The 15,984-nt window shown below is 45.7% G+C and overlaps 1 protein-coding gene across 1 annotated transcript in view; it reads left to right on the top strand.

Moving 5' to 3' along the window:
• The window catches only part of LOC108705352 (stabilin-1-like), a 145,973-nt gene that overhangs the window by 108,322 nt on the left and 21,667 nt on the right, over nt 1-15,984 (top strand). Inside the window, exons 54-60 of the mRNA XM_041591026.1 lie at nt 2,161-2,301; nt 6,434-6,496; nt 7,631-7,799; nt 8,084-8,233; nt 8,675-8,779; nt 14,814-14,921; nt 15,467-15,660. Coding sequence (XP_041446960.1) covers nt 2,161-2,301; nt 6,434-6,496; nt 7,631-7,799; nt 8,084-8,233; nt 8,675-8,779; nt 14,814-14,921; nt 15,467-15,660 — 930 coding nt within the window. The remainder of the gene's footprint in view (nt 1-2,160; nt 2,302-6,433; nt 6,497-7,630; nt 7,800-8,083; nt 8,234-8,674; nt 8,780-14,813; nt 14,922-15,466; nt 15,661-15,984) is intronic.

Genomic DNA, 15,984 nt, shown 5'->3' with positions numbered 1-15,984 from the left:
GAGCTGAGCCATTAGTGCAGCTATAAAGTGAGCCTGGGAACTCACACTCCTCTATTGTATACACTGAAGAAAAGAACTGATTTAACACATTTGCCTTATCTGTATCTGTTACAACCATACTGGTACCATTATTTAATGGAGCAACACTCTCAACCTGCATCTTTTTAATATTAATATATTTAAAAAAACTTTTTAGGGTTAGTTTTCACCTCCACTGCAATTAACTCTTCATTTCTTTTCTTAGCCTTCCGGATTGCTGATTTACAACATTTATTACAGTGTTTATATTCATTAAATGCAGCTTCTGTCCCTCCAGATTTGTAGTTATTAAATGCCTTTCTCTTCTTTCCCATTAACATCTTTACTTCTGTATTAAGCCACACAGGATGATTCTTAGAGCTTCTACGTTTAGTCCTTAAGGGAATAAATTGAGAACAGTAATGATTTAATATTAGTTATCTTAGACTCTCATCTGTCTTTTTCACCACACATTCAAACACTTGCAAAATCTTGCCGTATTCAACTGCGCAACATTGCTCGAATACGACCCTATCTCAGTTCAGAATCAACTAAAACACTGATTCAGTCTCTCATCATCTCCCGCCTTGATTACTGCAACTTACTCCTCACAGGTATTCCAACAAGTCACCTTTCACAACTCCAATCTGTTCTAAACGCGGCCGCTAGACTCATTCATCTATCTCACCGCTCAACATCAGCTGCTCCCATATGTATGTCCCTTCACTGGCTCCCAATCTCCTCTAGAATCAAATTCAAATTACTTACACTCACATTCAAGGCCCTTAATAATGAAACCCCTCCCTATATTTCATCTCTAATCTCCAAATACTCTCCTTCACGAAACCTTCTCTCTGCTTCTGATCTTCCCTCACTTCTCCTCTGGTCACTTCTGCCCATTCTCACCTACAAGACTTCTCTCTGGCCTCTGCTTTTCTCTGGAACTCTCTGCCACAAGCTGTCAGACTTTCTCCTTCCTTCCAAACTGTCAAGCGCTCCTTAAAGACCCATCTGTTTAAAGAGGCTTATTCGTTGTACCTTAATTAATCATTGCTGTATCAAAAATGACAAAGTGTTTATACAATCCTAATGTCTCAATTGTACCCTAACCTTTTAGTTTGTAAACTCTATTGTACTCTGTAATCCTTGTCTGTTATCCACCATTTATTCCCTGTTTGCTATAACTGCAGTAAAGCACTGCGTATCTTGACAGCGCTATATAAATAAATGATGATGATGATGATGATGATGATGATAATATCAGTTTAAAGGACAACCATTTCTGTTCTGTGTTTTTAGCTGAAAACCTAATGCCCCAATCAATACTCTGTAGGGCAGCCCTCAAGGCACTAAAATTAGCTTTTGTGAAATTCCTGGTTTTTGTTGCCCCAGTATATATTAGTTTTTTGCACCAGACATTAAATGATATAACATTATGGTCACTATTACCCAGGAGTTCAATGACTTGCACATTTGCTATAAGTTCTGGCTCATTAGAGATCACTAGATCCACAATAGCATTTTTTCTGGTTGGCTCCTCAACAACCTGTGCCATAAAATTGTCATGTAACAGTTTATAAACTTGTTCCCATTAACTGATCTGGCAGTACCGTTGCTCCAGTCAATATCTGGCTAATTAAAAAACAAAGTATAGCCACTGATATTTACTGCCCAGTCATGTGACTCATTCAGCCATGTTTCAGCCAATCACATCATATTTTCGCACCAGCAGCTCCAGCTCTCCCATTTTACCAGTCAGACTTCTTGCATTTACAGGATCCAGAAGATCATCATGAATAAGTGAAGCCAAGTACAGATACCTTCAAACTTTCCTAAGCTGATCCAGAGAATGGGGGGTCCTATCAGGAAACATTCACTTCACAGGGGGACAACCCTGCCCCAAAACTCAGATAACTGCCCTTTACCCATGAACTTATTATTCTTTTATCACCCAGTTTTGCCCTCACTCATTTTAATCAGCTGTTAAATATCACAGGGATCATATCTTGGGCAGTAACCCGTGGCAACCAATTCCATTTTTCTTTTCATCGTTTCACCTGATTGGCTGCTCTGATTTACTGCCCAGTGTTGGGAAATGATCCTGAGGTTCCGGGGGAGTAACTTGTGCGTTTCTCTTTGCAGGGGGATATTGTGGTGAGAGGAGCCAAAATTGTCCAGAGAGACATGGAGTTTAATATCGGAATTGCTCATGGAATTGATCAGCTATTGGAACCTCCTAATATCGGAGCTCGTTGTGATGCATTTGTAAAAACTGAGATGAAGGTAAGTGACCCAGTTACACAGGTGCCAACTGGATTTCAGGACCTTTACGGGTTCTCCATTATTATGTGACAGTTTTATTGGTACCAAGAGTTAAAAGAGGGAATTTGTTGCACTTGGAAGTGCCCTTTACTCCTTCAAGGCAGCGCCAGAGCCCAAAACATTAGCATGAGGCCCTTTCCCTTCCTACTGATCCTAATCTGAAGTATAAACCTAACCCTCTGTATCCAGAGTATGATCAATAGTATAATGTCCCATGTGCTGTATCTGGAGTAGGATCAGTAGTATAATGTCCCATGTGCTGTATCCAGAGTAGGATCAGTAGTATAATGTCCCATGTGCCGTATCCGGAGTAGAATCAGTAGTATAATGTCCCATGTGCCGTATCCGGAGTAGGATCAGTAGTATAATGTCCCATGTGCTGTATCTGGAGTAGGATCAGTAGTATAATGTCCCATGTGCTGTATCCAGAGTATGATCAGTAGTATAATGTCCCATGTGCCGTATCCGGAGTAGGATCAGTAGTATAATGTCCCATGTGCTGTATCTGGAGTAGGATCAGTAGTATAATGTCCCATGTGCTGTATCCGGAGTAGGATCAGTAGTATAATGTCCCATGTGCCGTATCCGGAGTAGGATCAGTAGTATAATGTCCCATGTGCCATATCCGGAGTAGGATCAGTAGTATAATGTCCCATTTGCTGTATCCGGAGTAGGATCAGTAGTATAATGTCCCATGTGCCGTATCCAGAGTAGGATCAGTAGTATAATGTCCCATGTGCCGTATCCGGAGTAGGATTAGTAGTATAATGTCCCATGTGCCGTATCCAGAGTAGGATCAGTAGTATAATGTCCCATGTGCCGTATCCGAAGTAGGATCAGTAGTATAATGTCCCATGTGCTGTATCCGAGTAGGATCAGTAGTATAATGTCCCATGTGCCGTATCCGGAGTAGGATCAGTAGTATAATGTCCCATGTGCTGTATCCGGAGTAGGATCAGTAGTATAATGTCCCATGTGCTGTATCCAGAGTAGGATCAGTAGTATAATGTCCCATTTGCTGTATCCGGAGTAGGATCAGTAGTATAATGTCCCATGTGCCGTATCCGGAGTAGGATCAGTAGTATAATGTCCCATGTGCTGTATCCGGAGTAGGATCAGTAGTATAATGTCCCATGTGTTGTATCCAGAGTACTATCAGTAGTATAATGTCCCATGTGCCGTATCCAGAGTAGGATCAGTAGTATAATGTCCCATGTGCCGTATCCAGAGTAGGATCAGTAGTATAATGTCCCATGTGCCGTATCCGGAGTAGGATCAGTAGTATAATGTCCCATTTGCTGTATCTGGAGTAGGATCAGTAGTATAATGTCCCATGTGCCGTATCCGGAGTAGGATCAGTAGTATAATGTCCCATGTGTTGTATCCGGAGTAGGATCAGTAGTATAATGTCCCATGTGCTGTATCCGGAGTAGGATCAGTAGTATAATGTCCCATGTGCCGTATCCAGAGTAGGATCAGTAGTATAATTTCCCATGTGCCGTATCCGGAGTAGGATCAGTAGTATAATGTCCCATGTGCCGTATCCGGAGTAGGATCAGTAGTATAATGTCCCATGTGCTGTATCCGGAGTAGGATCAGTAGTATAATGTCCCATGTCCGTATCCGGAGTAGATCAGTAGTATAATGTCCCATTTGTGTATCCGGAGTAGGATCAGTAAGTATAATGTCCCATGTGCTGTATCCGAAGTAGATCAGTAGTATAATGTCCCATGTGCCGTATCCGAGTAGGATCAGTAGTATAATGTCCCATGTGCCGTATCCGGAGTAGGATCAGTAGTATAATGTCCCATGTGTGTATCGGAGTAGGATCAGTAGTATAATGTCCCATGTGTGTATCCAGGAGTAGGATCAGTAGTATAATGTCCCATGTGCTGTATCCGGAGTAGGATCAGTAGTATAATGTCCCATGTGCCGTATCCGGAGTAGGATCAGTAGTATAATGTCCCATTGCTGTATCCGGAGTAGGATCAGTAGTATAATGTCCCATTGCTGTATCCGAGTAGGATCAGTAGTATAATGTCCCATGTGCCGTATCCGGAGTAGGATCAGTAGTATAATGTCCCATGTGCCTATCCAGAGTAGGATCAGTAGTATAATGTCCCATGTGCGTATCCGAGAGTAGGATCAGTAGTATAATGTCCCATGTGCCGTATCCGGAGTAGGATCAGTAGTATAATGTCCCATGTGCCGTATCCGGAGTAGGATCAGTAGTATAATGTCCCATGTGCTGTATCCGAGTAGGATCAGTAGTATAATGTCCCATTGCTGTATCCGGAGTAGGATCAGTAGTATAATGTCCCATTTGCTGTATCCGGAGTAGGATCAGTAGTATAATGTCCATGTGCCGTATCCGAGTAGGATCAGTAGTATAATGTCCCATTGCTGTATCCGGAGTAGGATCAGTAGTATAATGTCCCATGTGCGTATCCAGAGTAGGATCAGTAGTATAATGTCCCATGTGCCGTATCCAGAGTAGGATCAGTAGTATAATGTCCCATGTGCCGTATCCAGAGTAGGATCAGTAGTATAATGTCCCATGTGCCGTATCCGGAGTAGGATCAGTAGTATAATGTCCCATGTGCTGTATCTGGAGTAGGATCAGTAGTATAATGTCCCATGTGTTGTATCCAGAGTAGGATCAGTAGTATAATGTCCCATGTGCTGTATCCGGAGTAGGATCAGTAGTATAATGTCCCATGTGCCGTATCCGGAGTAGGATCAGTAGTATAATGTCCCATGTGCCGTATCCGGAGTAGGATCAGTAGTATAATGTCCATTTGCTGTATCCGGAGTAGGATCAGTAGTATAATGTCCCATGTGCCGTATCCGGAGTAGGATCAGTAGTATAATGTCCCATGTGCTGTATCCAGAGTAGGATCAGTAGTATAATGTCCCATGTGCTGTATCCGGAGTAGGATCAGTAGTATAATGTCCCATGTGCCGTATCCGGAGTAGGATCAGTAGTATAATGTCCCATGTGCTGTATCCGGAGTAGGATCAGTAGTATAATGTCCCATGTGCTGTATCCAGAGTAGGATTAGTAGTATAATGTCCCATTTGCTGTATCCGGAGTAGGATCAGTAGTATAATGTCCCATTTGCTGTATCCAGAGTAGGATCAGTAGTATAATGTCCCATGTGCTGTATCCAGAGTAGGATCAGTAGTATAATGTCCCATTTGCTGTATCCGGAGTAGGATCAGTAGTATAATGTCCCATGTGCCGTATCCGGAGTAGGATCAGTAGTATAATGTCCCATTTGCTGTATCCAGAGTAGGATCAGTAGTATAATGTCCCATGTGCCGTATCTGGAGTAGGATCAGTAGTATAATGTCCCATGTGTTGTATCCGGAGTAGGATCAGTAGTATAATGTCCCATGTGCTGTATCCGGAGTAGGATCAGTAGTATAATGTCCCATGTGTTGTATCCGGAGTAGGATCAGTAGTATAATGTCCCATGTGCTGTATCCGGAGTAGGATCAGTAGTATAATGTCCCATGTGCCGTATCCGGAGTAGGATCAGTAGTATAATGTCCCATGTGCTGTATCCGGAGTAGGATCAGTAGTATAATGTCCCATGTGCTGTATCCGGAGTAGGATCAGTAGTATAATGTCCCATGTGCCGTATCCGGAGTAGGATCAGTAGTATAATGTCCCATGTGTTGTATCCAGAGTAGGATCAGTAGTATAATGTCCCATGTGCTGTATCTGGAGTAGGATCAGTAGTATAATGTCCCATGTGCTGTATCCGGAGTAGGATCAGTAGTATAATGTCCCTTGTGCCGTATCCGGAGTAGGATCAGTAGTATAATGTCCCATGTGCTGTATCTGGAGTAGGATCAGTAGTATAATGTCCCAAGTGTTGTATCCAGAGTAGGATCAGTAGTATAATGTCCCATGTGCCGTATCCAGAGTAGGATCAGTAGTATAATGTCCCATGTGCTGTATCTGGAGTAGGATCAGTAGTATAATGTCCCAAGTGTTGTATCCAGAGTAGGATCAGTAGTATAATGTCCCATGTGCCGTATCCAGAGTTATTAAAGGCAAGTTATCATTGTTCTATCTGTATTACAGGCCTCGCATAACTGCGATTCGTGTGGGTTTGAGTCGAACTGCCCATATGGGACAACTGATACAGTAAGTAGAAATAAGAGACTGGATGTTCCTTATCACAATTGCCCCCAATATTACTGTATCGCTATTTTGGACTATGTTAAACTAAAAAGGTTAATGTTCTGCTGAAGGAATTGAGCATGGGTTACATTTGACTCTTACACATAAGGCAGGGCCTTCACTAGGTGGAGGTACTGAGGGTGTAGTTGAACTTCAACTCCCATAGGCTACTTTGCACAAAAGTGAAATAAAGGATGCCCGGAGGTTCTTGTAGCAAACAACAAAATAACTTTTATTTGTCAGAGTCAAATGATCCACAGGGTTAATACTCCCAAATCCACAGAGGCAATGGCAGATAGTTGTTAGACAGGCAGGACAGTTGAAGTAAAGACAGTACAGTGTGACACCATGTGGATGTACCAAGAGTAGTTAAGTTACACCTCTAGTAGAGAATGCCCCGTTGTGGTCTGGATCTCATACAGTGGAATAATCAGGGAAAAGAAATGTAAAGCCTGATTCCCTATCCAGCTGTGATCCCTTTACTATAGGCAGACTCAGAGCCTAGAGGAGCTACTCACTACTACAATCCTGGTTGGAGCACAGACTGCTCATTCTAATTAACCTCTCTGTCTGACTCTCCTAGTGATTAGTATTACAGGTAGTACCCTATCTCCAGCTGGCCTCATTCACGGGGTCCCTGCTCCCCCACTTGTCACTAGAGGTAGTGGTCTCTCTAGGGCAGAACAGTTTTACTGGGCCTTTTTATATCCAGGCTCCCTGGAAACATCCAGCTGGGTCACCAAGCAGAAGCCAAAGAGAAAGGACCCCCTAACCAGACACAATGTTACTGTGTGACACAGATTGGTCCGAGGCCAGTTGGCCAATTGGACAAGTAAATAAAAGATAAACTAGAGACATGGGCATGTGCCCAGCAACTAGGGAGATAAGAAAGTGTAGGGATTTAAAGCCATAGGGACATAGTAAACATATGGGTCCCTACAAAACATAAAATCCTGGGGTATCACTGGGGGTACAGCAGCATTTCTGGAGCTGATCATTTCTATTTGTATTGGCCCCAGAGGAAAACATTCTGATATTGTCCCTTCCAGCTCCAGTAAGTGACAGTTGGAATCATTTCTCTGTGTTTGTTCCTTACAGGGGAAAGTAGAGCGCTGCTCTCGGAGGTACTTGAACTCCTATTCTTTATGGACGCACTCTCGTTACTCGTCTTCTTACAATCCGTATCTGAGCGGCTGTGTCAGGAAATGTATCTCAGTCTTGTGGAGGCCACGGTGTTGTAAAAACCATCACGGGAGGGACTGCCAAGGTATTTGTCTTTTTCTATCACCCCCAACTGGGTTTATCTGTCATTCAACCCAAATGCTGGACATACATGTGCCACAAGGGTAACTGGCAGGTCCGTGTGAGCAACAAATCTCTCCTACTGTAACCCTATAGCACCCGCTGGCACCCCATTAGCATTTCTGTGAGAGCAGCCGGTGCCCATGATGTGCCCAACTAAACCCTCACATATAAACTTGTTTTATCTATTGCCTCCAGCTTGAGCCCACACTGATATTAGTAACTGAATTTGCCCCCTGTTGCTTTCAGCCTGCCCCGGGGGGTTGAAAGGTCCGTGCAGCCGACATGGCGAGTGCAGCGACGGATTAGCAGGGACCGGACAGTGTAAATGCCACCCGGGATTCAATGGCACCGCTTGTGAATTGTGTGAGTCGGGCAGATACGGTGTAAACTGCACAGGTAATGAAGTGGAAATAGGGGTGTATTTATATCTGAACACAATGTACAAAGAGGGCAGCAGGGGGGCAGCAATGACAGCTGCTTTCACAATGATGGCAGTTAGGGAATGGGCAGAACATGTGTTCCCAACCTTTCCAGCCCCTGCTCCAGTGTGAGGGCATTTCCCTGGTGCTGAGACTGACTCTTCCCTTATACCAGGTAAATAACTATAGAGGAAGCAGACCCTGCGGCTGCATGGGGCCCCGGAGGTATAGGGGCCCCATGAGGCCCTAACTCATGTACAATTTCAGTAAAGATTGGTAAAACAATTAAACTACTAGACATTTTGAGGGGCTGAAAAAGAATTTGCTGTGGGGCCAGTAATATCAAGTTACACCACTGCCTTATACACCATTGTTTCCTCTCCTGTGACTCCCAGTCCCTCCCCTTGTGTCTCTGTAGGGTGCGCCTGCAGTCGGAACGGCCAGTGCAATGACGGCGTCTCTGGGGACGGCTCCTGTTTTTGTGACGAAGGATGGACTGGCCCCAACTGTGAAATCAAATTAAGTGAGTGACGGACATAAAACACTATTAATTGTGTGGCATGCGGTTTTTATACTCATATAGTGGGGGTCATAAAGGTAGTGCCAACAGGGACCACAAATCTGTCAATGTCTCCAGACACCGGCCTTATCTAAATGGGAATATGGAGAAAAACAACGGTAAATATTCTCCTAATGTGCACAACAGAAAGTTACAATAATCCTGCATCCACAGAGGGTCATAATAAATAACCCAAACAAAAGAAAAAAAGACCCTCATATAAAAAGAGACCCAACTAAAAAGAATGTCAATGCAAAAATATCAGTTTATTGAAACAGGAAAAACCCTAGTAAACTCCAGCCTGAGTGAGAGACATCACTGTCCTACACTATCTACCTTTGACTTCATCTCAAGGGAACACTTGGCTCATTCATCCTGAGAAGGTCTCACTAAGAGACATCACTGTCCTACACTATCTACCTTTGACTTCATCTCAAGGGAACACTTGGCTCATTCATCCTGAGAAGGTCTCACTAAGAGACATCACTGTCCTACACTATCCACCTTTGACTTCATCCCAAGGGAACACTTGGCTCATTCATCCTGAGAAGGTCTCACTAAGAGACATCACTGTCCTACACTATCCACCTTTGACTTCATCCCAAGGGAACACTTGGCTCATTCATCCTGAGAAGGTCTCACTAAGAGACATCATTGTCCTACACTATCTACCTTTGACTTCATCCCAAGGGAACACTTGGCTCATTCATCCTGAGAAGGTCTCACTAAGAGACATCACTGTCCTACACTATCTACCTTTGACTTCATCCCAATAGAACACTTGGCTCATTCATCCTGAGAAGGTCTCACTAAGAGACATCACTGTCCTACACTATCTACCTTTGACTTCATCCCAAGAGAACACTTGGCTCATTCATCCTGAGAAGGTCTCACTAAGAGACATCACTGTCCTACACTATCCACCTTTGACTTCATCCCAAGGGAACACTTGGATCATTCATCCTGAGAAGGTCTCACTAAGAGACATCACTGTCCTACACTATCCACCTTTGACTTCATCCCAAGGGAACACTTGGATCATTCATCCTGAGAAGGTCTCACTAAGAGACATCATTGTTACACTGTCCTACACTATCCCAGTACTTTAGAGTAAGCATGTGGCACCTGTCACGAGCGCCGCCCGGAGCAGGTCCAAGAGCTCCGGGCGGCGCGTCCTCTCCTGCCGGCGTCGCTCCCAAGATGGCGGCGCCCATGGCAGCCACGTGGGTAAGCGGCGCCGGCGCGATGACGTCAGTGCGCCGACGTCGGCGCAAGGACGTCAATGACGTCACTAAGGCGCCAAATTCAAATAAAAAGCCTGTTTAGACGCCAGAATGGCGCCCAAGTATAGGATTACCTTCCCTAAAGTGTATCCTGGGTTTCCTGTGTACCTTATTGCCAAATCTTGTTCCTGATCTGTTTCCTGACCCCTTTGCCTGGACTTTGGACCTTGTTGTATTCTGCCTGCCTGTGAACTCTTGCCTGATCCTGACTATTCTTCGTTTAACCCTTTGGACACCGCAACCTTGTTCCCTCAAGAGGGCTTCCTCCTTGATCCTGACAACCTCCCTGGAGGGAGCTCCCGGCTCCCTGACATTATACTTGGGCCTTCACTTACAAGGGATTTTCCGATGTATTTTGTAAAAAGTCTGCAGAGTTCCTTCCCCCACATCGCTCCTACGACTGTCCGGTTGAACTCCTGCCTGGAGCTATGCCCCCCAGAGGGCGCACCTACCCTCTCTCTCCTGCAGAGACTACCGCTATGAAGGAGTACATCCAAGAAAAATCTCCAGCGGGGGTTTATCCGCCCTTCTACCTCTCCTGCAGGGGCTGGGTTCTTCTTCGTGGAGAAGAAGGACGGAGGCCTTCGGCCTTGTATAGACTATCGGGGTCTGAATAAGATCACCGTGAAAAACAGATACCCTCTGCCCCTGATTGCCGAGCTCTTTGACCAGCTGAAAGGGGCAAAGATTTTCTCCAAGTTGGATCTCCGGGGGGCCTACAACCTCATTCGCATCCGGGAGGGTGACGAATGGAAGACGGCATTCAACACTCGGGATGGGCACTATGAATATCTCGTTATGCCCTTCGGCCTATGCAATGCCCCTGCCGTCTTCCAGGAGTTTGTGAATGATGTGTTCCGAGATCTCCTAGGAAGGTTCGTAGTCGTATACTTGGACGACATCCTGATCTTTTCCAAGGACCTTGAAAGTCATCGCTCCCAGGTGAAGGAGGTACTCTCTCGTCTGAGGAAGAACTCTCTCTTCGCCAAGTTGGAGAAGTGTGTTTTCGAGGTATCCAAGATCCCCTTCCTAGGATACATTATCTCTCCAGAGGGATTTGAGATGGACCCCGTGAAAGTGTCGGCCATCCAGGAGTGGCCTCTCCCACTGAGTACCAAAGCAATCCAGAGATTCATCGGATTTGCTAATTATTATCGACAGTTCATCCGGGGGTTCTCTTCCCGCATTGCACCTATCCTGGCCCTCATCCGAAAAGGGGGTAAACCCAGCCTGTGGCCTCCATCTGCCATAGAAGCCTTTCAGTCCTTGAAAGAGGCCTTCACGTCTGCTCCTGTTCTTCGACATCCCAATCCTGCACTACCCTTCTGCATCGAAGTTGATGCTTCTGAAGTCGGAGCCGGAGCTATCCTGTCTCAGAGACACTCCTCTGATGGAAAATTGCACCCCTGTGCGTTTTTCTCCAAGAAGTTCTCATCCGCAGAGCAGAACTATGATGTCGGAAATCGAGAACTCCTGGCAGTCAAGCTTGCCCTTGAAGAATGGCGTCACCTCCTGGAGGGTTCTGAAATTCCTGTCCAGATTTTCACTGATCACAAAAATCTGGAGTTCATACAGTCCCTCAAGAGGCTAAATCCCAGACAAGCCAGGTGGGCCCTTTCTTTTCCCGATTTAACTTTGTTTTGACTTATCGCCCAGGTTCCAAAAATCTGAAGGCCGACGCCTTGTCTCGTAGCTTCACTCCAGTGGACCGTGACCCTGAGAGACAGGAACCAATCATTCCACAAGTCAAGATCATTGCCTCTCTGTATCCCCAATTTGCCGACCAGATTCTGGCTGGGCAGTCCTCGGCTCCTCAAGATACTCCGATTGGCATGGCCTTCGTCCCTCCAGAACTTCGCCTGGCCATCCTGCAACAAACCCACTGCTCCAGGCAAGCTGGACATCCTGGTCCGGCCAAGACCCTTGAACTTTTGAGGCGCCTAGTCTGGTGGCCTGATATCCGCAAGGATGTAAAGGACTTTGTGGCTGCTTGTAATGTCTGCGCCACTTCTAAGCCTAGCCATTCCCGCCCAGTGGGTTGTTACAGCCTTTGCCGATACCCTCTCGTCCATGGACGCACCTCTCTATGGACTTTATTGTCGAACTTCCTCCCTCCGGTGGAATACTGTGATCTGGGTTGTTATTGACCGCTTCTCCAAAATGGCCCATTTCATCCCTCTGAAGAAGTTGCCCTCTGCGGTGGAGTTGTCCCAGCTATTTATCCAGTACATCTTCCGCCTGCATGGTTTCCCGGTGGAGATCGTCTCCGATAGAGGCACCCAGTTTACTGCCAAATTCTGGCGTTCCCTATGCAAAGACCTGGGAATTGTTCTTCAGTTTTCATCTGCATACCATCCGCAGACGAATGGGGCAGCTGAACGTGTCAACCAAGCCCTGGAACAGTTCCTGAGGAACCACGTATCCCTCTGCCAGGATGACTGGTCTGATCTCCTCCCATGGGCGGAATTCGCTCATAATAATGCTTGTCATTCCTCTACAGGGAGGTCTCCGTTCATGTCGGTGTATGGTCTGCATCCTCAAGCTTTTCCCCAAGACTTTGTGCTATCTGATGTCCCGGCTGCTGACGACTCCGCAGCCCATATGTCTGCTATTTGGGCTGCTACCAAGTTGAACCTAGAGAAGAGCGCTCTTGTTCATAAGACTTTCGCGGATCGTCGTCGAAGATCCTCTCCTCCCTACAAGGTGGGTGATAATGTCTGGCTCTCTTCCAGGAATATCCGGTTGAAGATACCATCTCCCAAGTTGGGTCCAAAATTCTTGGGTCCATTTCCCATCTTGGAGATAATCAACCCTGTGGCTGTCAGACTCCAACTGCCACCAGAGATGAGAATCCCCAACGTGTTCCACGTGTCTCTGGTGAAACCCGCCATCACCAACCGGTTCTCTGGCGGTCAATCTCCTCCTCCTGCCATCTCTGTGGAGGGTCAACTCGAGTACGAGGTGGAGAGAATCCTAGACTCCAGGATCTCCAGAGGGTCTCTTCAGTACCTCATTCAGTGGAGGGGCTTTGGCCCTGAAGAATGCTCCTGGGAAGGTCACCGTGATGTTCACGCTCCTCGTCTGGTGAGGGAGTTCCACTCCAAATTTCCCCAGAAGCCAAATCCTGGTGGTCCGGAGGCCCCCGTGAGGGGGGGGTACTGTCACGAGCGCCGCCCGGAGCAGGTCCAAGAGCTCCGGGCGGCGCGTCCTCTCCTGCCGGCGTCGCTCCCAAGATGGCGGCGCCCATGGCCGCCACGTGGGTAAGCGGCGCCGGCGCGATGACGTCAGTGCGCCGACGTCGGCGCAAGGACGTCAATGACGTCACTAAGGCGCCAAATTCAAATAAAAAGCCTGTTTAGACGCCAGAATGGCGCCCAAGTATAGGATTACCTTCCCTAAAGTGTATCCTGGGTTTCCTGTGTACCTTATTGCCAAATCTTGTTCCTGATCTGTTTCCTGACCCCTTTGCCTGGACTTTGGACCTTGTTGTATTCTGCCTGCCTGTGAACTCTTGCCTGATCCTGACTATTCTTCGTTTAACCCTTTGGACACCGCAACCTTGTTCCCTCAAGAGGGCTTCCTCCTTGATCCTGACAACCTCCCTGGAGGGAGCTCCCGGCTCCCTGACAGCACCTAAGGGAGGTCCAACAAAAAGAGAAATGTAATGACAGAAGATTGTGTAGATTCTAGACAAGCACATTTATTTCGCTTATTGTCTAATTATTTATTGAGTTGTCTCTGTGGCATTTGCAATGTTTGAGAGATATTTGTGTAGTTACACAGTTAAATCAGGTTGAAAAAAGAAAGACAAAGTCCATCAAGTCCAACCCCTCCAAATGAAAACCCAGCCCCATACACACACCCCTCCCTACTGTCACATAAATGATATATCCCCATATCTATACTAACTATAGAGTTTAGTATCACAATAGCCTTTGTATTATGTCTGTCCAAGAAATCATCCAAGTCCCTCTTATAGTCATTAACTGAATCATCACCCGCCAGTGCATTCCCCAACCTCACTGTCCTCACTGTGATGAACCCCCTACTCTGTTCCTTTAAATGAAACTTCTTTTCCTCTAGTCTGAAGGGGAGGCCTCTGGTACGTGATTCTCTTTATGGGTAAAAAGGTCCCCTGCTATTTGTCTATAATGTCCTCTAATGTACTTGTAAAGTCTAATCATGTCCCCTCACAAGCGCCTTTTTTCCCCCAGAGAAAACAACCCCAACCTTGTCAGTCTCCCCTCATAATTTAACTCTTCCCTCCCTCTAACCAGTTTAGTTGCACTTAGTCTCTGCACTCTCTCCAGCTCATTTATATCCCTCTTAAGGACTGGAGTCCAAAACTGCCCCCATACTCCAGATGAGGCCTCACCAGGGACCTATAAAGAGACATAATTATGTTTCATCCCTTGAGTTAATGCCCTTTTTTATACAAGAACTTTATTTGCTTTAGTAGCCACAGAATGACACTGCCCAGAATTAGACAACTTGTTATCTACAAAGACCCCTAGATCCTTCTCATTTAAGGAAACTCCCAACACACTGCCATTTAGTGTATAACTTGCATTTATATTATTTTTGCCAAAGTGCATAACCTGCATTTATCAACATTGAACCTCATTTTCGAGTTTGCTGACCAGTTTTCAAAACCAATATGGCAGCCATTGTCTCCATGTGGTAATCCTGACTCTTAGTGATTGTCTTTTATCCAGAGGTTAAAGCCGTGTGCTCCCCACAATGTGATGCCCAAGCGACTTGCCGTTCCAACAACAGCTGTGAATGTAACCCCCATTATGAAGGTGACGGCAGGAATTGCACGGGTAAGACCAGTAGGAATATCAGTGAACACATTTTCAGTTTATTTACTTTCTCTCTATTCAATGTGACCCTCACCATGAATGATAAATATTATATCAGTACAATTTACTTTAATACTGACCCCAAAGCCATTAGTAAGGCAGAGGGTGGGGCAGAAAGCTGGAGGGCATGGGGTGGGAACGTATGATAAAATAAGGTTCCTGTGACCCCTCATTGTGCTGCTGTTTCTATTGAGCCATTCTATCACATAGCCAAGCCCACTCCTCAAACAAAGGGAAAGCTAAGCAACCCTACACTCTGCACCCAAAAAAAACAGCTGGAGGAGGTTCCCCTTGTTTGTGTCCTATAGCAGAAATGTGCTGGTTGGACACTAAGCTACCGGGAACAGAAAAGACCTTTTATTTAAAGCCAATCAGAAAGGGCAACAACCTTGTATGTGACTAGAAAGAAGAACTAATTATCTCATTGGCTGCCATTTGGCCAATCAGTAACACTCGGGTCCTACTAGTTATTCCTGTGTCAATATGTCTCTACTTTCTTTATATAGTGATTGACCAATGTGCCCAAGAAAATGGCGGTTGTAGTAGCCACGCCCAGTGCGTTCAGGTTGGCATCGTTGCCTCGTGCAGATGTTTGTCAGGTTATGAAGGAGACGGATTTTTCTGCAGCCCCATCGATCTCTGTGCAAATGGCAACAATGGAGAATGCAGCCTACAAGCCACATGCATTAATATGGGACCAGTAAGTCACCCCCATGTTTATCCAAGCAAGGGAAAACCTCCATTGATCTTCTATAAATATGTTCATGCTGATCACATGCACATTAGGGCCCTGGCACTTGTGATGTTTTCTTGCCCATAATAAATCTACGTTAATGGGGGAGAGAAAAAGGGGAATTTATTAATTCATCTTGCTCATGTGACCCCTTTTCTGGAGCTCCCCATAGATTCTGTCTGGTCCAATGTCTGTTACAAATGAGCTGTGGGCGTGTCCTACAGTCTTTTCCTACAAGCACAGAAGTAGGATGAACATTAAACTAGAAAAGCTGTCTAATTATTTTATTTA

This window comes from Xenopus laevis, chromosome 4L, assembly GCF_017654675.1.
Source record: "Xenopus laevis strain J_2021 chromosome 4L, Xenopus_laevis_v10.1, whole genome shotgun sequence".
Taxonomy (NCBI): Eukaryota; Metazoa; Chordata; class Amphibia; order Anura; family Pipidae; genus Xenopus; species Xenopus laevis.
This window is presented reverse-complemented; position numbering and strand designations above follow the sequence as displayed.